We start from the raw sequence: 24,367 nt of genomic DNA, 5'->3' as shown, positions 1-24,367 counted from the left end.
GCTCATTCAAATTCCACATCCTCCAGGAAGCCTTCCATGAACCTTCCCACTCCCATATACTATCATCCTTCTCTGGTCTGTGTCAGGGCTTATATTACCCACATCAACATCAGGCACTTCATCATGGTGGCCTTGCACTGTCACCACCATCCCCTGACAAGGCAATGAGATCCGAACTCAGCTTGGACATTTACTAGCTGTGTGACCCTGGGCAACTGTGCTGAGCCTCTATTTCCTCGGAAGCTACCATTTATTAAGCTGTTACTTTATGCACCACCATGTGCAACAGCACAGGTTGCACACTGCACAAATCTGGGGGACATTATTTACAATGTATACAATGGAGACTCTTAGTCCTCGCACATAGGATTTCTGTTGAGAAGTACCAGAGATAATACATGTTTGTACAGCTTACAGGATTTAGATTTGATGAGTGCTCACTTACTATGAATTCCTTTCCCTCACCCCTTATCTCATGGCCTCACCTATAAACCATCAGTGATAGGCGGGGAGGAAACCTGAATATTTAGTCCCCTAACCACAACTCAGCAATGCCTATAACACAGGGTGATGAGCGCGGGCCCTGGGATTGCAAAGACCTAGATTTATGTCCTCACGGTAATGGCAAGAAAGCTTCACTTTCCTCATCTGTAAATTAGAACAGCACCGCTATCTCCGGGGTCTATCATATGACGCAGTGACTTAGTCTCTGCCCTAGCCACATACCGCTTATCGTGTCATTCACCTGATTTTATTTCAACGTTTATTTATTTTCGGGACAGAGAGAGACAGAGCATGAACGGGGGAGGGGCAGAGAGAGAGGGAGACACAGAATCGGAAACAGGCTCCAGGCTCTGAGCCATCAGCCCAGAGCCTGACGCGGGGCTCGAACTCACAGACCGCGAGATCGTGACCTGGCTGAAGTCGGACGCTCAACCGACTGCGCCACCCAGGCGCCCCATTCACCTGATTTTAAAAGTTGGTTCATTTTTTTAAAACTTACAAATGGACTCCTGTCTATATCATGAGCGTGGCTGGTATGCTGGCATTTTTTTCCCCCTGATGCCCCATAAGATAAATACAAAAATATTTTTTAAATTATACTTATCAGCATACTACCCCAAATCATCTCACACGCAGCCCTGTGACAAACACCGTTCTAAATGTTTTGCAGATAATAACTCATTTAACCCTCACAACACTATGATGTAGGTGCTGCTGTTAGCTTCTATTGTATGGATGAGGAAATGGAAGCCTACAGAGGTTAAGTAACTCGCCCAAGGTAGCCCAGCTAGAAGGTGGTGGAACCAGGATTCAAACCCAAGCAGGTTGGCTCCAGAATCCATGATTTTTAAACTGTACAACCGAGTTTCATTGTTTACACCACCACCGTTCACCTGTTCTATAGTGCAAACAGTGGCTCCTAGAGTTGTGCAGTGTGCAAGTTGTGCTACTGGACACGGCAGCCCTGAGACCCACAAAGCATAAAGAGCTCAATAAATGGTAGACACAACTACCACTAATGTTACTGCTTTTCTTGTTGTTCGTGTAATCATCATTGTGAACCATGACAGCAGGGTCTTCAGGGAGAGAGAAGGATATGACTTACCGATTGTGCATCCCGTAACCCTGTGGTTGCACACCAGCTGAGACAGCCACCACCAGCCCTGGGAGCCCGTAGCCAAAGGCACAGAGGTACCACATCTTGATGTTGCGAGAGCTGAAGTAATTCATCACCTTCAGGTTCCTGACCATAAGAAAGAGCATCACAGCCTCCACCAGCATCCAGAAGAAACAGGCGAGGAAAAGGTAGTGCAGGAAGCCTGCAATGATGGCACAGCCCGTCTGGAGAAGAGAGGCACACCCACTCAGGACCCCCGCCCCCTCCAAGGAGCAGGTTCAGATGACAGGGCGGGGGTGCTACTTTGATTGGAATTCCCAAGTACAGCCTACTCATTCATCCCTTTGGTAGGGCTTGCCCGGGACTGGTGTCTCCCAGGACAGGACATGGGACTTTTCAGTGTTAAAACCGGGAGAGTTTTGAGAACAGGTAGCTGATCGCCCTACTTCAGAGGCTGTTTGAAGATATTGAGTGTGGGGGTCAGCACACTATAGCCATCAGGCTGGCTGCCTGTTTTGTAAATAATGTTTCACTGGCACAAAGCCATATCCATTTCTGTATATTCTATGGCAGTTTTCATGCTAAAACAGCAAAATTGAGTGGCTGTGACAGAGACCCTAGGATCTGCAAAGCGAAAAATATTTATGCCTGCTTCTTTAAAACAGAAAAAGTTTGCTTGCTCCTGGTCAAATGATGGGAGGGACGTGTGCTACTAGCATTGAGTTCTCAAGGGGTCTGGGACGCTAAACATGTGACAGTAAAATGCACAAAGAATGATCACCCCAGCCAAAATGTCAATAGTGCTCCTTCTGGAAAAACCCTAAGAACCTACTATGTTTCTGGTATAGCTATAAGGAGTAAATTGGCCAAAGGTCTTGCTCTCATGGGTTCACAGTCTACTATGTGTGTGTTGGCGGGGGGGGGGGGGGGAGGAATATACAGCAAGTAAATCAACAAATAATCAATATGGTTTCAAATAAAAGCTGGGAAAGAGAGAAAAATAGGCTGATAAGGGATAGAGTTTCTCAGCTGTGGTATTGTTGACATCTGTAACACTGTTGCCAGATTATTTTCTTTCATGGGGGCTGTTCTGTGGACTGTAGGGTGTTTGGAAGCATCCCTAGTCTCCACTGGATGTCAGTAGCACCCTCTCCCAGGGATAACCACCGATAATGTCTCTAGATATTGCTGAGTGTCCCCTAGGAGTAAGAATCATCCAAGGTAATAACCAGTTTAAAGAATAATAGGAGAGACCACCACAATATATAACATGACCATGGAAATGATTTTAAACTGACACCTATCACAAGAATGAGTAAACCAGGTAAAGAATTGGGGAACAAGTATTATCAAAAGAGGGTATAGCACGTGCAAAGGTCCTGAGGTGGGACCTAGCATAGAGATTATTGGGTAGGATGAGCAGGGGCAGATATGGAGATGGTGGGGCTGAGCGAGGACACAGCCTGAGGGATGTGAGACCTGGTTGCCAGTCTTGTCTACACCGGTGAGGAAGAGAGTCTTGGCCAAGAAGAGGCACACGCAGAGGTGCAGGTGGAGGTAGGTGTTGTGGTTGTGAATGGCACGACACAGCAGGAAGGTGGCGATGGCCAAGACGAGACACACCAGGGAGATGATCAAACCCACGTGGCTAATGATGTGCAAGGGTAACTCCATCTGTCAGGAAGCAGATACATCATTCACAGAAGGGTTGACATCCCTCCAGGCAGAAAAAAAGAATTATCCAGACTCCTGACCAGGGCAGAAAGGGCTCGGGGACCTTTTCTCCTTCTGACACTCAGAGTGACTGAGATATTGTCCATCGTCATCCTTTGGCATCCATCAACACACATTCCCACTCCTGTCCTGTGCCCCACCCCCTGTCACATTAGGGCAGGATGTCTATAAACTACATTTCCCATAATGTCCTGGGGGTAGGGTCCTGGATGTTCTTTAGGTTTTCCAATGAGGTGTATGCATGAAAATTTTGGGAGGCAGAATGGAGGCAGACACCAGCCTTCTAGACAGGAGCAAGTTATGGCTGGACTCCACGTTCTAGCTGTCCCTTCTTCGATTGTGTGGAGGTGGGGTGATCCGACAGCAGCAATTTCTGACCTCTGGATTACAGCTGCAGAGGGCTGATCTTGAAGCTAAGCCCCAAGTGGCAACCCCTGACTTCAACGCCTCCAACCCTCCCTGTGATTTTGTGGGCATCCTGTTCCGTATTTGAAATAGCTAGAGCAATTACTGTTTCCTGCACTGAACCAGGCCTGCCATACAGGCGTTCTGAGATGCCCCAATTTCTGCGAGTAGACAGGGCAAGCCGGATCCTTCCCCTGTGCCATTACGCATGACTGATTTAAAAATGCTGAGTTCCTTCTGTGTTAAACATGTGCCAAAGCACACCATCTCCCGAGCTAGTCCTTATGACTTTGTTACTTTGTTACTTTGTTTTGTGGTGGTTAAGAGAATGGACTGTACTTTTGGAAGCTGCTAGTTGTACGAGCTTGGGAAAGACACGTAGCTACTCTGTGCCTCAGCTCCCTCATCTGTTAAGAGAGGATACCGATGAATATGCTAAGCGATACTAAATGAAAATACTTTAAGTGCTCACAGCTAATGCAGGGAGAATACAAATGCCCTCTATGTCCTCCCCCTCCACTGCGTCTGCCCACTCACCAAGGCTCATTTCACCCATCCCCACCCTGACCCATCACCAGCTCTCACGGACACACTTCTGGATTCCTATAGCACAATTTCTCGCACCATTTACTTGGTTTTGTGGAAGGAGACTGTCCTGGGTTCAGGTCTCATCCCCAGACACTTAGATTTCTGAGTAAGTGGGCTAAGGAACCTCAGCGTCCATCCTGTAAAATGGCCTGAAAACATTTAACTGAAAATAAAGGGTCCAACACAGGATAGGCTCTGTAAATGGGATCTGTCATTATCAACCTGTTCAGGGTCATTTCTCCTTTCATATGTGAATGTCACAGCTTCCCAGCCAAACTATGAATTCTCCAAGGGCAGAGGCATTGCACACCCTGCCTGTCCCCCATGACGCCGTCCCACAACACCCAAGGCCATGGGAGACACACAACGGGTGTTTGTTCAATATTTTCCCCTTGGATTTGGAGAGCTAGAACACAGAGAATCGGTACTGACCGTGAGCTCCCCAGAAGCCATGATGACGGCCAGGTTCATCATGTGATGACAGCTGCACGTAGTATACACCTCAGAAACTTCATGGATCTTACAGCCAGAGGGTATCCACCTGCCACCCTCCATATCTGTGTTCCAGGAAACACAGATAGGACTCTCAAACGTCTGCTTTGGCTGAAAACGTAAAGGCTCTGGTCAAACGGGTTCAGTATGACCAACTTGAAGAGTCATCTCAAGATGACCCGCAAGAAGATGCGGGTATGTCTGGGAGGGAATGGAGGGTGATGTAATATTTCAATGTGCGAGGATGGAGAGAAAGGTCTTGGATACCAGAGATGCCTCTACAACTGACTTGGTCATGGCCAATGTAATAAAGTCCCTGTAAATGTTCCTGCATCAACATTCCTCAATCTGAGCCCAATCTTGCCCAGTGATGAGTGGGTGACTATAGGTACTGTATATAATATACGCTATATAGGGGCTCCTGGGTGGCTCAGTTGGTGGAATTGAGGCTCAGGTCATGATCTCATGGTCTGTGAGTTTGAGCCCCGTGTCAGGCTCTGTGCTGACAGCTCGGAGCCTGGAGCCTGCTTCAGATTCTGTGTCTCCCTCTCTCTGCCCCTCCCTTGTTCATGCTCTTTGTCTCAAAAATAAATAAACGTTAAAAATTTTTTAAATATATGCTATATATATTAAATATACTATATGCTACTTATATATACTATATACATATAATATATATACACGAGAGCCCACTCCTCTGGAGGTGGATTTGGGGGACGGGCTTGACTTGCTAGAAGGTTGATGCCTTCGTGGGTCTCTATCAGAAGGGAAAGTTAAGCTCACTGTGGGGTGAAGTGTTCTCAGTAGGTAGATGGGGGTTCGACAGGGACCACTTCACAAACCTCGATGTTCTCCAGCGTGTAAATGACTGGGTTAGAGAACCCATCTTGCTTCTCCCCAGTCATGATGCCCTGCACAACGTGAGAATTCATCTTTAGCCTCCTCTGGGAATTGGCCAAGGGGTTCTGAGGGTCTTGGAAGAAACTCTCATCTAAAAACAACTCCATCCCCGAAAAGGAGACAAAAGCTACCCCGATGGTCCCTGTGATATTCCCTAAATGCAAACAGAAAAAGAAAAAGAAAAAGGAATAATTTGCTCAGTAGTGATTATCAATGACCCAAAAAGAACACACATATTCAGACTCTAATACCCCACGCACCTCCGGACCTCAGAGCAGGGGCCTGCTCTGAGCATGGCAACATTTGGCTACATTTAAAATTAATACAGGGGCACCTGGGTGGCTCAGCCGGTTAAGCATCCAACTTTGGCTCAGGTCATGGTCTCACTGTGCATGGGTTCGAGTCCCATGTCAGGCTCTGTGCCAACAGCTCAGATTCTGTGTCTTCCTCTCTCTCTCTGCCCCTCCTCCACTCATTCTCTCCCCCCCCCTCAAAAATGAATAAACATTAAAATTTTTAAAAACAAATATGAGGGGCACTTGTACCCCAATGTTCATAGCAGCACTCTCAACAATAGCCAAATTATGGAAAGAGCCTAAATGTCCATCAACTGATGAATGGATAAAGAAATTGTGGTTTATATACACAATGGAATACTATGTGGCAATGAGAAAAAATGAAATATGGCCTTTTGTAGCAACGTGGATGGAACTGGAGAGTGTGATGCTAAGTGAAATAAGCCATACAGAGAAAGACAGATACCATATGGTTTCACTCTTATGTGTATCCTGAGAAACTTAACAGGAACCCATGGGGGAGGGGAAGGAAAAAAAAAAAAAAGAGGTTAGAGTGGGAGAGAGCCAAAGCATAAGAGACTGTTGAGAACTGAGAACAAACTAAGGGTTGATGGGGGGTGGGAGGGAGGAGAGGGTGGGTGATGGGTATTGAGGAGGGCACCTTTTGAGATGAGCACTGGGTGTTGTATGGAAACCAATTTGACAATAAATTTCATATATAAATTTAAAAAATAAATAAAAATAAAAAAATAAAAAAAATAAAAAAAAAACCAAATATGAATTTATGTCTTTAAGGGATAATCAAACTGAGCAGTGGGATACAAATCCCCTCCCACACTGATGGTCAGTCTCGTTCATCTGTTTGGTAGGCTTCCCCTCTCCATGTTGGTGGCCTTCAGGGATGTCCCAGGCCTGCTCCCTGAGCCCTGCACACCAGAGAGTGGGAAACAGCAGCCCATAGGTCAATCTGGTCACTGCCTGTTTCGTGTAAATGAAACTTACTGTAGCACAGCTACATCCATTCATTTACATATCGTGTATGAACGTCTTTCTACTTTGAGACTCTTTTGCCCTCCATGCCTGAAATACTTACTAATCCGCCCTCTATAGGACGAGCCTGCCGATCCCTGATATAGATCAGCGCTGTCTGCTAGAATTATAACATGAACCACACAGGTAATTTAAAATTTTCAGGTAGCCAGATTTTACAAAAGTCAAAAACAGGTAAAATAAATTTTAATAATTAATTTTGTAACACATGCGAAATATCATCATTTCAGCCTAGAATCCATATAAGAAGTATGCATGAGATTTTCTCCACCATTTTTTTGTATCAAGCCTTTGGATTCCGGTGTGTACTTTACCAGGTCGTAAAGTACAGCCTGGCCACATTTCACGTGCTCAATCACAAAACATGGCTGGTGGCTGCCATACCAGCCAGCCAAGGTCTTGGTAGTCCATTATTGGGAGTGTTTATGTATTTAATATCTGGCTCCCTGAGGGCAGGGGCCTTACCTCACTGGTCTTGGAACCCAAGAGTTGACTGGTAAATGTTTGCCAATCGGATACACCGCAGCCCCCCTCCCTGGTTCTCAGGAGCAGCTCTGTACCTATGGATTCAGATTCCTTGATTGTAGAGCACTGAATTTTCATCTCATTCCCTTTGGCTTTGAAGTGAAGGATCATGTTCTCTTCAGCACATTCTCCCTGGATGATCTTGCTTTCAATTTCTAAAAGGAGATAGGGAGACTTTGCCCGAGGTCCCCCAGAAAGTGGGTCCACAAAGTTACACCTACCTAGTTGCAAAGAGTAAAAAAGGCCAGTTCATCATGGGAAAGACCTCAAGCCCCGTGGTGAGTGAGTGACGGGAGGATGATAGCCACAAACAAATGAGAGAAACCCAGGTGGGGCTTCAGGGGTAAGTGCTCGCACCTTAGGGGGCGCCTCAGGGAAAGCTGGGGTTGAGGCCAACAGTGATGGAAGGCAACAGAGTCTGGACCCTCCAGCTGCTCTAAATGTAGACGAGTTTTCCAAAGCCAGAGGAAATAGGAAGGGGCTGGATGAACCCAGCAGAGTGGACAAGGGCTCAGAGGCTGCATTTGCTTCTGCCACTCACCAGCTGTGCAAACACAACCAATGACTTAACCTCTCTGAGCCTCAGGTCTCTCACCTGTGACATGGCACTAATTGCAGGGGTCCCCAGGACAACAAAATAGGCAATGGAACTGGAGGTAGCCCTTTAAAATGTAAGCCAGGTAATCAGTGGCACTATCTCTGTCTCATTTACTAGATCTTTGTGTACTGTGGGGCTCAGACAGTTGTTGAATGAATCAATGACACACACCCTTACCTCAAGGCCAGGCACTCAGTAAATGGGAGATGCTGTTACTATCCTGGGACTTGCTTTTCTGTGAGCTCTGAGGTTTGAAACAGTTGGGGGAAGTAGTGTACGGGAAAGCCATGGGGCATAGCATTGCCCACGGCCCCCCTCAAAAGCAGCACCCAGATGGAACCTTGCCACCTTACCCAAGCGTTCCGTCTGAACAGTCTGAGTGACATTGGCCGAGGGTTTCAGGAAAGCTGCCAGGGTGCTGCTTTTCACACTCTCCAGTATGACAGTGGCCAGGGCAGAGGTCTCCTCTTGGGAGAAGTCGGACCATGTGGATGTTTGTTCGAGCACAGAGGTAAGGCTCTCAGCCGCACTCTGCAAGGAAAGGTGTGTCTGTGCGTGTGCACTCCCTCCCTCCCCCCTCCCCCTCTCCTTCTCTCTCTCCCCTTCTCAACTCCCTCTCTCTCTCCTTCTCTCCTTCTTCCTCTCTCTCCCTCCCTCCCTCTGCCTCTCTCTCTCCTTTCCCCTCTCAAATTGGTGTAGCCTTTAAGTCAGCACCTGGAATAGCCCCACTTACACCTAGCTCGGACCCAGAGGTTTCCCTTCCTGGAATTAATCCTTCCAGAAATGCTTAAAAACTGTGCAAGGATCTTGTCCAGTGATGTTTATTTCAGTATGGTTTCTGACATGAAGTTGGAAAGTCTGAATGTCTGACAGATTGGCTAAATAAATGACTAAATCAAATCACAGAATAGTACACAGCTGTTAATAAAACAGTGATCACACACACACACTAACAAGCAAAAAGGTCAGTGAGCTGTTGTTAAGTTAAGCAAATTACAGGATAACACAGATATTACCTCATTTCTCTTAAAAAACAAGTACTTTCATTAACATTTTTGTATTTATGATAGTAATATTTCTGGCACACAGAGATAAAAATAATACTTTCTTGTGAGCCAAGTATTAAGTATCTTATGTATGTTAACTTCATTTTAGAAAGAAATCTATGAAGTAGAAACTATGATTTCCATTTTTTTTTAAATTTTTTTTTCAACGTTTATTTATTTTTGGGACACAGAGAGACAGAGCATGAACGGGGGAGGGGCAGAGAGAGAGGGAGACACAGAATCGGAAACAGGCTCCAGGCTCTGAGCCATCAGCCCAGAGCCTGACGCGGGGCTCGAACTCACGGACCGCGAGATCATGACCTGGCTGAAGCCGGACACTTAACCGACTGCGCCACCCAGGCGCCCCTATGATTTCCATTTTTTGTGTGGGGAAACAGAACATGTATAGGAGGTGGGAGAAGCAAGATTTGAACCTTTGTTATCTAGCAGCAGAGGCGGAATCCCTCTAGTAAGTGCTCACTAAATGGCTTCAGTGTGTGTGTGTGTGTGTGTGTGTGTGTGTGTTAGACATACATTCACAAAGTGAAAGGATATGGTTATACATCCAAATGTTAACATGGATTATGTCAGAGGAATAGAGTTAAAGAAATAGCAATAATAATATTGACATTAATGTCAATACAATTCCTTTTATTGATTATTGTCAATAAACTGGCTTATGCAATGACTTTGACCCCAACAACAAAAAAATATGAAAAGGATTCACAACGTAATAAATACAAGGAAGAAAGTAATGGACTCCGGTCATATGGGGAAGGAAATTAACTGAAATCTGAGTAGGAATAACAATTTCTATTTATCCAAATTGGACAATAAAAACATGAAAAGAATTTCAGTTAAACATGGATGACGGTATAACTTGAGATGTTTGTTCTGGAGAAACAGGATGTAACCATATGCCAGGTGAGTTTGGGGTCCGTCCCCACCGACATACAGAAAAGTGTCAGGTAGAATCATCCTGGGAAAATGTGGTCTTCAATTCTACGGTTGAGGAGATCTTAAAACTCCCTTCGAGGGGGGCTCGGGTGGCTCAGTCAGTTAAGCTTAAGTGTCCAACTTCGGCTCAGGTCATGATCTCATGGTTCATGAGTTCGAGCCCCGCATTGGGCTCTGTGCTGACAGCTCAGAGCCTGGAGCCTGCTTCAAATTCTGTGTCTCCCTCTCTCTCTGCCCCTCCCTTGCTCATGCTCTGTCTCTGTCTCTCAAAAATAAATAAATATATGTAAAAAAAATTTTTTTTAAACCCTCCCTTCAAAATGTGAAATCTATTGTTGGCTGGGAAGGTGATTTCATTTCCTTGGGAAAGCAAAAAATTAGTAGGCAAACTAAAACTCCACAGGGTTATCACTTCTGTGCTTTATTTACAAAGTTTTTCCATCTTTGTCATACTCTGAGAAGGGGGTGTTGAAGGGGTTTGGAGCAGTTCCTTATGTTAGAGAAACTGATTAACCACGAGAGTTCGCTGCCTAAAGCATTTAGATGTGAGATGAATATCTGTTTCATATGAACAATTTCAGAGAATGTGGCTGTTGATAAATGGTTTTGAACGTTTAAAAATATGAATTATTGGGGCGCCTGGGTGGCTCAGTTGGTTAAGCGTCCGACTTCAGCTCAGGTCACGATCTCGCGGTCCATGAGTTCAAGCCCCGCGTAGGGCTCTGGGCTGATGGCTCAGAGCCTGGAGCCTGCTTCCGGTTTTGTGTCTCCCTCTCTCTCTGCCCCTCCCCCATTCATGCTCTGTCTCTCTCTGTCTCAAAAATAAATAAATGTTAAAAAAAATTTTAAATATGAATTATTATATTTATACATTTGGTTGATTGGATTTATAAATCCCTCAAGGGCATAATGACTTTGCTTCTTAGCTCTGTAAGTATTCCTCATTAGGTATTCAAAATTTGGTGGGGGGGATAAGAATATTCATAAACACAGTATAAAATGAGAGAATTTAACCTAGTTTGTCAGAAGGTTTGTTGCTTATGGAAATTCAGTCTGAAAACCTTATGAATGAATGCACACTTAATGGACAACTATGTTATACCCAACAAATTAATTTTAAATCAATCAAATTGCAAAGGAAAGTATCATTCTTGTTTTTGTACAAAAGCAACTGAATTTTTAAATAAAACAACAGCCATAAGTCATAAGCCATAAGCAACATAAAATCTTAAGAAAAAGTCATAAGCAACATAAAATCTTAATCATAAGCCATAAGCAACATAAAATCTTAAGAAAAACTAAAATCTTAAGAAAATCTTTTAAAGTCTATCATTGTAAGGACTGAGTAATCCCACCTCTAAGTATTTACCCCAGAGAAACAAAAAATCAGGGACACACACACACACAAACTGCACGTGAATGTTTATAGCAGAAAAAAAAAAACAAGAATTGAGACTACTGATCACAACCTTCATGAATCTCAAAGGCATTATGCTGAGTGAGAGAAGCCACATCCTGTGTGATTCCATTTATATAACATTCTTGAAAAGACAAAACTCCAATGACAGAGAAGAGACAGGGATATACAGGAGCCGGTGGTGGAGAGAACATCTAACAATGCGGGGGAACCCCAAGAGAATGTTTCAGGAGGAAAAGGAACTGTTCTATATTCTGATTGTGGTGGTGGCTACCCAAATCCACTCAGCTGATAAGACTCATAGAACTGGGTGTCTCTGGGTGGCTCAGTTGGTTGAGTGTCCAACTCAGGGTTGTGGGATTAAGCCCTGCATCAGGCTCTGCACTAAGTGTGGAGCCTGCTGGAGATTCTCTCCCTCTCCCTCTGCCCCTCCCCCCGACAAATAAAATAAAAATAAAAAAACTCACTAGACAGAGAAGGGAATTTTACTGTATGGTAAATTTTGAAATTTACTGTGTGGTAAATTTTGAAACAGGTTTCAAATTCTGTAAAAATACAGAATTTATTAATTCTGTAATAAATTAAATGTTAATCCATTTAAAGAGGACTTTCTGTGCCCAAAGTGTCCCCCCACCAAGATGTTTGAAGCTCAAAACACAATTATGAAGACTTTGCTGTTACCTTCAGAGAGCCCACGGTGGTTTTGTTTTCACAGGCATTGTCCAGAACACTGAAGGTGGCATTCATTAGTGTGCAGAAGGAACCCTGTGCCCCAGAAGAAGAACATGTGTGAGCACTGATCAATCCATCCTTCAGTGTGTAAAGTACAAATTGGCCATCTAGCCCACCATATGGGTGGTCTTAAATTCCCAAGTTTAAGAGCTGCTAGAAGCAGGCTTTAGAATTCTCAGGAAAATAGAAACTCACCTTTTCAGCAGAACTGGGACCACAGTACCTTTTTCTTCTGTGAATAAAAGGAGCAAATGGAAAGAAACAGCAAAACTACTTCGTGGGGTCAAAGATGGGGGAAATGTGTGAGTAAACCCCAGTGGTCCAAAAGGAGTATTATTCAGCCACAAAAAGGAGTGAAGCATTGGCATCTGCTACAATGTGGACAAACCTTGAAAACATCGTGCTCAGTGAGGGAAGCCGCACACAAAACCCCACGTATTCTGTGATTACATTTATATGAAATATCCAGGATGCAGAAACTGATGGACACAGAGAGCAGATTACTTTTTACCAAGACCTGGGCACAGGGGGAGCTGGAGAGCAATGTTGCTGGGGACAGGTTTCTTTTGAGGGGATAAAAATGTCTGAGAGACGGTACTGGTGGTTGCACACCATTGTGAATATACTGAATGCCACTGACTTGTACAGTTAAAAGTGGGTAGAATGGCCAATTTTTAGGTGTATTTCACCTAAATTTCGAAATCACCTAAATTCTTCCAAAAAATAACATTGGCCCAAAGTGCATGGGAATTTTGGGGCACCTGAGTGGCTCAGTAGGTTAAGTGTCGATTTTGGCTCAGGTTATGATCTTGCGGTTTCTGGGTTCGAGCCCCGCGTCGGGCTCTGTGCTGACAGCTCGGAGCCTGGAGCCTGCTTTGGATTCTGTGGCTCCCTCTCTTTCTGCCCCTCCCCTGCTTGTGCTCTCTCTCTCTCTCTCTCTCTGTGTGTCTCAAAAATAAATAAACATTAAAAAAATTTTTTTAAAAAGTGCAGGGAAATTTGAAAGCTAATTTATAAGCTCATATTGAAAATTATCACATCAATTCCTGAAGATGTTCATGGAGGCTTTGACCACTGGAACAACTTCGTTAGAGAATCAGGATATCCAAATTCCTTTATGCCTGGCCCAGGGGCTGTGCATCTCCCCTCCCATATCACACAGACACAGCACCAGCACCTTCACTGGTAACGAGATTCCAACATCCCTTCTTCTACTTGGAAAAGAATTCCCAAGTTTTAGATGGACAAATGCCCTCCCTTCTCAGCTTTCCTTGAAGGTAGGTGTAAGCAGAAGTGATACTGGGTTATACCCTTAAAGAGAAGAACTATGCGTTTCACCTCACCTTCCCCCCTGCCCACCAGCTGGAATGCAGACGTGATGGCAGGGGCTGGAGCAGCCATCTTGGACCACAAAGTGGGAGGGCTGGTGTTGCTGATGGCAGAGCATTTGCAGAACCATCATATCAACTCTCCACAGCTGACACCCAGGTTGTTACAGACAGAGAAGTAAACTGCTATACGATTTAGGCCACTGTTATTTTGGCCTTTGTGAAAGCTGCAAAACAACATCCTACCTGAGTGACTTCTAGGCTAGAAGCTCTTCTAGGAACCTCAAGAGCTAGGAAGCTTCAAAAATACTTACATATTCAGCCATCACTGCTTCTCCCATTTGGCATTGCTGGACCCACTCGTTGTTGGGTATCACATCTTCTTTGCACTTGAAGGGAATCCCTAGGAAGGAAACGAAAGCTACCAAGTCAAAGCTCAACCACAGCAAGCTGTGATTAAAAGACAAGTCTGATTTCATTATCCCCCTGCCTAAAATCTATTCGTCACCATATCACATGACAGCGGAAATGAGCAAACCACAGCTACAGGCAGAAACACCACGGACTCTGAGAAGCAGGATACTGAGTGAAAAGAGCAAGTCGGAAAAGACGACACAGAGCATGATGCCACCTTTATAGAGCTCCAAAGCAAACAAAACTAAACAAAGTGTTGTTTAGGGATACGTACACGGAGGTCATTTCTTTTTTAAAGTAGGGGAATTATGAATACAAAGTTCCAAGTAGTCCTCTCTGGGGAGGAGTGGGGAAGATGAAATAGGGAAGGAACATGCATGAAACACACGAAATTGTTGAGATCCTAGCTCTCATGTGGACACACTATTATTGTACAATGTTATACATATTATACTTCATTGCCTCCATATAAACTACCTCTATCTTTAATGTATCAAATAATCTACAATTAAAAAAATTAAGCTGTTGGGGCGCCTGGGTGGCTCAGTTGGTTGAGTGTCCAAGTTTGGCTCGGGTCATGAACTCACGGTCTGTGAATTCGAGCCCCACGTCGGGCTCTGTGCTGACAGCTCAGAGCCTGGAGCCTGCTTCAGATTCTGTGTCTCCCTCTCTCTCTGCCCCTCCCCCACTCATGTGAGTGCTCTCTCTCTGTCAAAAATAAACAGGGGCGCCTGGGTGGCTCAGTCGGTTGAGCGTCTGACTTCAGCTCAGGTCACGATCTCGCGGTCCGTGAGTTGGAGCCCTGCGTCGGGCTCTGGGCTGATGGCTCAGAGCCTGGAGCCTGCTTCCCATTCTGTGTCTCCCTCTCTCTCTGTCCCTCCCCCATTCATGCTCTGTCTCTCTCTGTCTCAGAAATAAATAAACGTTAAAAAATTTTTAAAAAATAAACATTAAAACATATTTTTTCAATAAAAAAATCAAGCTGTTCAGTTTCCCATTGTTCTCAGCAAAAAAAGAAAAAGAAAAAAAAAGAAAGAAAAGAAAGAAAACAAACAGACAGAAAACCCCCCAAACCTTCAAAATTCTTCACATGGCTCACCAGTTCCTGCAGGACATGAACTCTGCCCACCTCCTTAGGTATACCTAATGCTTCAGGGCCTTTGCACATGCCACAACCTGGACCACTCAGATCTCCACTCATCATCTGGATAATTCCTACTCTTGCTTCAAGCTTCAGCTTAAATATCACTTGCCCACAGCATATTAAATATCTCATTACTCATTCCAAAGTACACTATGATTGTTCAATTGCCACGCTGATTGTGGTTATTACATGATTATGTGTGTGTGCTCTACATACATCATCACATTCAGGATTGAATTCTCAGGACCTAGTGCAGGGGCCTGTTTGACTAATTAATAGATGCCCCTCCCCCAAATAATTTATCGCATGAGTGAATCAGTCTGTGAGTGAATGAATAAATGAGAAAGAGAGGATTGAGGATGAAGCAAAGGTAAAAGGAGGATCCAGAGGTTGGGTGGATGGAGGGGTTTACAACCAAACCAGGATGCAGATTCCACTGCTGAGAGGCACAAGGAGACAATTACTTTTGCAGTTGAAGTTGAAGGAGCCTTCTGGATCGGGACGAAAGCCCTCAATGCAGCTACAGCTGTAGGAGCCCGGGGCATTGGTGCAGACAGAACTGGGGCCACATGGTGATGGGTCCTGGGAGCACTCATCGATATCTGCAAAGGACTCAAGAGTGTCAAACAACCCAGAAGAACGAGGACATACTTCTTTCCAGGGAGAGCCAGGAACACCTCTTCTCACCTCTGCATTCCACGTCTTGGCCTGTGAAGTTCAGCTGTCCGTTGCTTGGTGCAAAGCCAGGCGAGCAGGTGCAGAAGTAGCTCCCAGGGGTGTTGGTGCATGTTGTGTTGGAAAGGCTGATGTAAAGGCACTCATCAATATCTATAGGGTTGAGAATGGGCATGAGGCAGAGCTGGCTAGAAATCCTGCAAAAGTTATGCTTACAAAGCATAGAGTTGTCACCAAAAAAAAAAAAAAAATGGTGACCCAACCAGGGACAACATTTCCCAGAACCTTCTGCATCTAGGTTGGGGCCATGGGACTAGTTTTCACTTATGGAATGTGAGCAAGTACATTTGCCACTTCTGAGCCGAGATGGTTACAAAGTGGGTGTGCCTTCTCCCTCTTTCCCCACCACTGGCTGAACCAGGGATTCCAAAGCCACAAGGCATATAAGGACCAACAGATGTAAGGAACTGGATCCCTATATCACCACGTGCAGAAAATCTGCCCCCTGGCCAGGTGCATCTATATTGGATGGTTATGAAAGTCAGAAATTGCTATTATATTTAGCTAGTGGTTCTCAACTGAGGGTGGTTTGCACCCCGACCCCCTCCAGGGGACACCGGGCAATGTCTGGAGACATCTTTGGTTGTCATGACTGGGCTGGGGGGGGGATGTACTACTATGATCTAGTGCACAGGACAGCCCTCCACCACAAAGAGCCATCTGGCCCAGAATGTCAATAGTGCCAACATTGAGGAACCCTGGCCAGCTTACTGTGGCAACATGTGATTACCTCTCCTTCTGGGGATCTCTGAGGATCTATGGAATAGAATGTCCTGGGGAAAAAAATAATAAGGAGGGAGGTAAAGGCAAAACTTCTCATATTCCTATGTCAGTTCATGAAACAGGAGGGGTAAATAGGCAGCATCCACTAGTGGCTTGCACAGGTACATGGTTGTTGCGCTGGGCGTTACCATGGAGCGCTGGAATGGGAGGTCCTTGTGGGATGAATGCAGACTAACTTGGAGGTCTTGAAGAACAGGAAAATGACCCACAGTTGGGAGGTATGGGGAAGTGATTCTCCTCCTGGTATCACAGAAACGTCTCTGACCAAGGAGCGGGCTTCCACTTGCAGACACACTTAAGCATCAGGTAGGTGAACTCTTGTCAGAAACGACGCAAACAGTGGGGCGTCTGGGTGGCTCAGTTGGATAAGCATCCAACTCTTGATTTCAGGTCAGGTCATGATCTCACAGTTTGTGAGTTAGAGCCCGCATGGGGCTCTACGCTGACAGTGCAGAGCCTGCTTGGGATTCTCTCTCTCCCTCTCTGCCCTTCCCCCACTCATGCTTTCTCTCTCTCTCTCTCTCTCTCTCTCTCTCTCTCTTTCTCTAAAATAAATAAACTTTAAATGAATGAATGAATGCTTCTTAAAAACAGTATAAATGGAATTTATATTTTGCAAATGGAACTGGACTAGGCATATGATTTTCAAAACTTTTTGGCTGAAGAAAGCTTTCACTTCCTGCAAAGTGAAACCTATTTAGGAAATAAGACAAATAAGAGAGATGATAATCTGACTGAAATAGGGGCTCTGAAGAGATTCCTAAGAACCCACAGTGCTGTATTGATCTACCTCTAAGGTCCCTTTCAAATTTGCCTCACTATTGTTCTGCCTAGAAGAATGTCAGTAGCTGGTGAACATCAAGGTGAAAAAAAATACAACATGTGTAATGACGAGAAGCGTGCATTTCCCCAGGGGGTTGAAGAATATAAAATGTGCTCTGCAATATGTTAGATCCTCCAAAGATGACCCCACCAATTCTTTCATTTCCTGCGTGTACTTGTTGCTTGCCCAGCGATTTGGGGAGTCGATTTCCCCTTCCTTTGCCTGTCGGCTGGCCCCATGACTGTGACCAGGAGAATAGAACAGAAGGAACATTCTGGCACTTCCAAGCCCACGCCTTACAAGAACCCACAGTTTCTGCTTTCTTCTGCTTGCAGCTTCCCTTCCTGCAAACCAGCTGCCATGTTCCCAGGAAGCCCAAGCAACCATGAGGAAGGGCCCATGAGGGAAACCAAGGGGCCCAGCTGAGGTCCCACCCAGAGACTAGCACCAACTACCAGCCATGTAAGTGCGGCCATTTTGGACCTCCCAGCCATCCAATTGCCCCCCCCCCCCCCAACCATGCAGTCAACCGACAGAGTCATGAACAAGCACAAAGGTGAAAAAGAACTCAGGCAGGCAGGAGCAATGGTATTCCCCCGGGGTGTTGGTACACACTGAGCTGAGGCCACAAAGAGTTGAGTTCCTGGCACATTCGTCCACATCTAAGCAGAAAACTAGGCTTTATCAAAAGGATAAAGGATGCTGAGGCCATGGAAGTGCACAGACCCATCCTGACTGAAGCCAGCGGGTCTCCCTGGCTCTGCTCGCACCCTCTTAAACACTGCTGAAAGGAAGTGCAGAGAGCCAGGATGTGACCCACACAAATCTTTTGATGAGGCTCTCCACACTTCGGGATAAAATCCAAACTCCTCTTTAGAACACATGAGACTCTGAGAGTTTGGACCCACCTAAGCTCACCGAACTCAACTTTCCTTGCTAACCCCTTAGTAATTCCTGATCCAGATTCGCTGATTACCTGTAGGTCCAGGAAGGCTCACTGTTTGCTCCCTCAGCCTTGAACTCCCTGGCCCCCGTTCCTTGATAGATCTCAATTCCTCCCCCTAAGAAATACTATGTTATCAGTAATAATGACTGAGAGGCGTCCAAGAGGAGGGGTGCAAAGCATGGACAGCCTGGACTCAAAGCTTGGCTCTGTCCCTATAGACTGTGTGTTACTGGGTGCTGTGGACTGAAATACGTGCCCCAGATTGATACATTACATCCTCAAAACTCGGTGAGATGGTATCTGCACAAAAGGCATTCACAAGATGATTAGGTTGATGAGGTCTTAAGATGGGATTAGTGCCCTGGAGCACCTGGGTGGCTCAGTCAATTAAGCATACAACTCTTGGTTTCTGTTCAGGTCACGATCACACAGCTGGTGAGTTCGAACCCTGCATCTGGCTCTGTATACGCAGTGCGGAGCCTGCTTGGGATTCTCTCTCTCTCTCTCTCTCTCTCTCTCTCTCTCTCTCTCCCTCTCCCGCTCTCTTCCTCTCTCTCTCCCCCTCTGCTCCTACTGTGAGATCTCTCTCTCTTTCTCTCAAAAACAACTAAATAAACTTTAAAAAAGATGGGATTAGTACCCATAAAAACAGGGAGAGAAATCAGAACTCACTGTCCATGACCCCAGAATGAAGGCAGTCATCTGGAAGCAAGGAAGACAGCCCTCTCCAGAACCCATCTGTGGTCTCAGACTTCCAGCCTCCACAATGGAGGGAAAATAGATCTCAATGTTGAAACCACCCTGTCTGCAGTGTTTTGTTCTGGTGGCCCTGAGCTGACAATGCACTGGGCAAGATAGTTCACCTCTGTGTGTCTCAGTGCCCTCATCTGTCAGACAGGGATAATAATACTACTTCCCCCTATGGTTGTTTGAGCATTGAATAAGGTGTCATCTGGGAAGGACTCAGAGCAGAGTCTGGAGAATAACAAGTATGAGGTAAGTACTTGTTAGCTAAAATAAACAATTAACTGCTAACATGTTGACATTTTTGTGACAGACACTGAGGAACATCCCTTACATGCACCTGCTCGAGGAATGCTCACGGCAGCCCTGTGAGGTGCACACTAACATTACTTCCATTTTTCTGATGAGAAAACTGAGGCATCACAATTGTGCAGAGTCACACAGCCTGTGAAAGGCACACCAGGATTCAAAATCAGGTTCAGTCTGGTTCTGGGCTTCTTAGGTGACAGATTCCCAGGTGGTCTTGAGTCAGAGTCTGGAAATTTGGACTCAAGTCAATGATGGCCAGTTCAGATCCTGACTCCCCTACTTCCTAGCTATTTGACCGTGGAAGAGTTGTTTTACCACGATGGAGGCTCAGGTTCCTCATCTATGAAATGGGCATAAAACACCACTAATACCATCAGGGTGTTGAGCAGACAATGAGTACATGTCCGGAAGAGCTTAGCACCTTGGCTGGGATCCTGCCTCCAGCCCTTTGTATCTGCGGTTCCCTCCTCCTGGAACACCCTTCCCCAGATACCCAATATCTCACTCCCTCATATCCTTCACATCTTTTCTCAAATATCAGCTTTTCAGTGTGGCCTTTCCTTACCACTCACTCTACTAAAAGTTGACCCCTACTCCCAGTGCTGCCTATGCACCTTTCCTGCCTTATTTACCTTTATTTCTTTCAGATACTCCTGGCATACATATGGCCATGCATTTATTTTGCTATCTATCTCCCTTAACCCTAGATGATGAGTTCTAGGAGAACAAATCGTTTTGCCTATTTGATTTGGTGCTGCATCCACCAGCTCTAGAAGAGTGCCTGGCATAGAGTAGGTGCTCAGGAAGTATTTGTTGAATGAGTGCATGAGTGAATGGATGAGCAATTTTTGGCATCAGCTTAGCCGATGAGGTCCTTGAGCTCAGCCCAGACTCATCCTGACCCCTCACCCACGACTGCTGTCTTTGCATGCAGACTTGGACCTGGTTCCCCAACAAACCCTTCCCACCGACCTTCACATGTGTCTCCTGGGCCCTGCAAGCTCATGTTTCCACTGCTGGGTTCAAATCCTAGGTTGCAGACACAAGAGTAGCTTCCAGGACTGTTGTGACAAGTTGCGTGCTCCGGGCAAGTTGCGGGGTCGGCACATTCATCCACGTCTGGTCAGTGGAGGTGAAACCCAAGACAAAGCAGATGCAGAAATGAGAATAGGAGACTGCAAACAGAGATTCACTGTGTATGTTCTCCCCTTTCTCCTCATCTCCCTTACACTGAAGCTTGGCCACGAGAATAAATTCTGACCCAATATATGTAAGTGGAGGGCGGTGAATAGCTCCAAGGCAGATGAACATAGAATGGCTGTGCTCCTTTACTCCTCCCTGCACCCACACCATGGGATGCAGATGGCGTGGTGCAGTGTGACTTTGCCACGCCTCCTCTATAATGGGAGCTTGTTTCGCCACACCTCGAATCCAGCTTGAATCTGGCCTGTGACTTTCCCTGGCCAAAAGAACACAGCAGAAATGATGTCGTGCCAGTTCCAAGTCTTAGATTTCTAGAGACTTATTTGCTTCTGCTCATTCTTTCAGCCCCTTGCTTCTGCCACATGAACAAGCCCTAGACTCACCTAATGAAGAATGAGAGACAAGGTGGAAGAGAGATGGATCATCCCACAGGAGCCCCCGACACGTGAGGCAGCCCAGCCGAGATGAGCAAGCTGACTCACAGCTGACCACAGACACACGAACAAGCCCAGTACAGACGCAAGCAAGTGACCAGCAGAGCCCAACCTAAATTTCCAATGCACAGAACACAAACCACGTATATGGTGCTTGTCTCTAGCCACTGACTTTCAGGGTGATCTGTTTTTCAGCAATAGCTACTGCTACAAATGTATCAGAAAAATCAGAGAGGACCTCAAATATCTCTGACTCCAAGCCCAGGGGATGTGATAAGGGCTGGATCACTCCATGCCTTGCTTGATGGAGTCACCTTCCCTACAAACGAGCATGGAGAACAATAGTTCTGAACCAGATGCAGGGAGATGGAGCCCTTGCTTCTTGTGAGCAAATTCTGGCTGCAGTTTGGAAGGATGGATTCGAGGGGACAAGAATGGAGGAAGGACAAGCCCAGGGAGGACGCTGCTAAACTAATGATGAAGCCCGAACCAAGCATGAGGAAGAATGGAGAGATTCAAGACATATTTAGCAGGTAAATTCCCCAAGCTATGGTGACTGATTTAGTATGGAAGGCATGGGGTAGGGGTTGAGGGTAACCCTGAGGTCTTGAACCAAATACATTATAGGAAATAGTTCTGAAGTTTGAGCCTGAGCTCACCCTATCACGCAGTTTCTCTGTCTCAGAACTAAAGACATTTGGGGCCAGATTATTTTTGGTTGGCGGGAAGCTGTTCTGTGCATTGTAAGGTGTTTAGCAGCATCTGCGGCCTCTCCTCACTAGACAAGAGGAGCCCGTCACCACCACCAGTTGTGACAATCAAAAATGTTTCCAGGCATTGCCCGCATCCCCCTTGAAAGTTATTGCTCATGGGACACAGCACCACCCCCCCCCCGCCATTGCTCTCAAGTATTGTCTGACCCACTGCTGCACTCAGACTAGACCCTTGACTGGAGTTCCAATCCTGGCTCTTCTACTTAATAGCTGCATATTTTGGGGGAAGTCACTTCAATGGTCTGAGCCTAAATTTTCTCACCCCCAAAATGAAGAATACAGTCTCTAACCTCACAGGATCATCAAGTGAGGTGGTTGTTAATTAATTGAGTAGCTACATAAAGAAAAGCAGGTCTTCTATACCTTCACAGGTCGAGTTGTGAGAGATGAATCCAACCTGGCAGCTGCAATTGTAGCTTCCCAAGGAGTTGATACACTCAGCATACTCTGGACAGACCCCATCGGAGAGGCATTCATCGATGTCTGAGGAGCAGTGGAGGAGAGTGAGCAGACCAAAGACTGTGGCTCAGGTGAGAGACACTGCCCACCAGTGGTCGCTGTCCACCCAAGACCCATGCCTGAGAGCATTACCTGTGCATGAGAAATGACCCGGCTTTCCCGAGGTCCAGTCATTTCCAGTGGGAGAAGAGAAACCAGGCAAGCAGCTGCACTTGTATCTCCCCTGCAGGTTTTTGCAGACTGAGTTGGCACCACACGGTTGGGGGCTTTGAGAACATTCATCTATATCTGGACACAGAAAGAGTTGGAGTCACTAATTTGCTTCATCTTGTGTAGTAGATTGTATTTTCAAAGATGGTGGAAACAACATCTTCCATGCCATATGGCCTTCATTCTATGTGAACTTGTACTCCTTCCAGCAAGCGGTGCCGTCTACATTCCCTTCTCGTGAATCTGAGCATGCTGGGACTCTGAGAGTGGTGGCACTATGTCATAAAGATACTTTGCACCCCTTCCGTAGTCTCTCGAGATGCACATTCTTGGAAGTTAGCTGCCATATGTGAGGAAGCCCAACCGGCCATGAAAAAGCAGTTCACATGGAGAAGAACCAACACCTCCAGGCTGAATCTCTGGTGCAGCAATCATCCCATGGCCAACAGCAGCTTGCCAGCATTGTGTGTATGCTCTCTTTCATGTGGATCTCTAGGGGTGCCTTGTTGGCTCAGTCAGTTAAGTGTCTGTATTTAATTTCAGCTCTGGTCATGATCTCACATTTGTGAGATCAAGCCCCACCTTGGGCGCTTTCTGGGTGTGGAGTCTGCTTGGGATTCCCTCTCTCAAGAGTGGAGTTCAGATGGTGGAATAGTATGGGGACCCTGAGCCTGTCTTGTCCCTGAAACACAGCTAGTTCAGCATCAAACCATTTGAACACCTAGGATATTGATCTGACGATTAACACGAAAATCTGCACAATTTGAGCAAGAGAACCTAAAAGGAATATGGTGTGGAGAGCTGCATTGGGGGTGAGAAAAGGCAAGGTTCTGTGGAGGGTAGGGAGATGATTTTATAGACAGAGGATAGAGAAAGAAAGAGAAAAGGGGAGTTTCGCACATTAGAGTCATGCAAGAAAAGCACTCCCCCTGAAAGTAGCTGGAGAGAATGTGAGAAAGAATGAAACCACTCACAGTGAACTGGATAAGAAATCTGTTCCTCAAAACCATTGATGGGAAAAAGGCAGAGGGTTGCAGTACTTCCAGTTTTCTATAAACGGTCTAGTGCAGAAACTGATGTTTCAGTGCTCAGTGCCTGGTGGTGCTCCAGGGAGGAAGCAAAGTCAATCCCTGAGAGAAGGCATCATGGCCTGAGGGACGTGTGCCATATGGGGAGAAGCAGTTTCCCTGGTTGGAGTACGTATCGTAGTGGCAATCAGCCTCCCATGGGCAAACGTCCCAGCGGGTCCCAGAGAGCTGCCATGTTTACTGATATTGGGCCAAAGATAACAGCTGATTGCAGCAAAACCTGGCGCCAGTTGTGTGTTGTGATTTACCATAAACTCTGAGCCTCTGTCACTTCACTATCATGCGAACATTTTCTGGGACAAGTTGATACCTGGCCATTGCTCTGCAAGACCCTCCCCCATAAAATCAGCACGGCTCCAAGACCTGGGGTCTCTGAGTTGTGGGGTTTTGAAAAACAGACCCATTGGAGATAAGGAGGGAGGTGCCACCTGGCAGGCAGACAGCTTGGGCATGTACAGGGTAGAGGTGGGCAGTGGACAGAGGCCTGAGACAAAGGAAGTTGTGCTTGATCACACATCTGTGATGGTGCAAAATTCCCACGCCAGAGACAAGAGAGCAGGGTGAAGCCATTTTCACCTCCAGCACACTCACACTGATTCAGTCCAGTGAGCCA

General features: G+C 46.0%; 1 protein-coding gene across 1 annotated transcript in view; it reads right to left on the bottom strand.

Annotated features, from left to right (window-relative positions):
* Positions 1 to 24,367, bottom strand: part of ADGRE1 (adhesion G protein-coupled receptor E1) — a 61,544-nt gene that overhangs the window by 8,344 nt on the left and 28,833 nt on the right. Inside the window, exons 4-16 of the mRNA XM_040449678.1 lie at positions 22,589 to 22,744; positions 22,361 to 22,480; positions 20,560 to 20,706; positions 15,935 to 16,075; positions 15,712 to 15,849; positions 14,004 to 14,092; positions 12,311 to 12,394; positions 8,563 to 8,740; positions 7,647 to 7,766; positions 5,683 to 5,894; positions 4,781 to 4,951; positions 3,101 to 3,295; positions 1,610 to 1,845 (exon numbers count right to left, since the gene is read on the bottom strand). Coding sequence (XP_040305612.1) covers positions 1,610 to 1,845; positions 3,101 to 3,295; positions 4,781 to 4,951; positions 5,683 to 5,894; positions 7,647 to 7,766; positions 8,563 to 8,740; positions 12,311 to 12,394; positions 14,004 to 14,092; positions 15,712 to 15,849; positions 15,935 to 16,075; positions 20,560 to 20,706; positions 22,361 to 22,480; positions 22,589 to 22,744 — 1,987 coding nt within the window. The remainder of the gene's footprint in view (positions 1 to 1,609; positions 1,846 to 3,100; positions 3,296 to 4,780; positions 4,952 to 5,682; positions 5,895 to 7,646; positions 7,767 to 8,562; positions 8,741 to 12,310; positions 12,395 to 14,003; positions 14,093 to 15,711; positions 15,850 to 15,934; positions 16,076 to 20,559; positions 20,707 to 22,360; positions 22,481 to 22,588; positions 22,745 to 24,367) is intronic.

This window comes from Herpailurus yagouaroundi, unplaced genomic scaffold (genome assembly GCF_014898765.1).
Source record: "Herpailurus yagouaroundi ecotype Mexico unplaced genomic scaffold, PumYag 200, whole genome shotgun sequence".
In the NCBI taxonomy this organism is placed as follows: Eukaryota; Metazoa; Chordata; class Mammalia; order Carnivora; family Felidae; genus Herpailurus; species Herpailurus yagouaroundi.
Note: the sequence above shows the minus strand (reverse complement) of the source record. Positions and strands in the feature narration are given on the sequence as shown.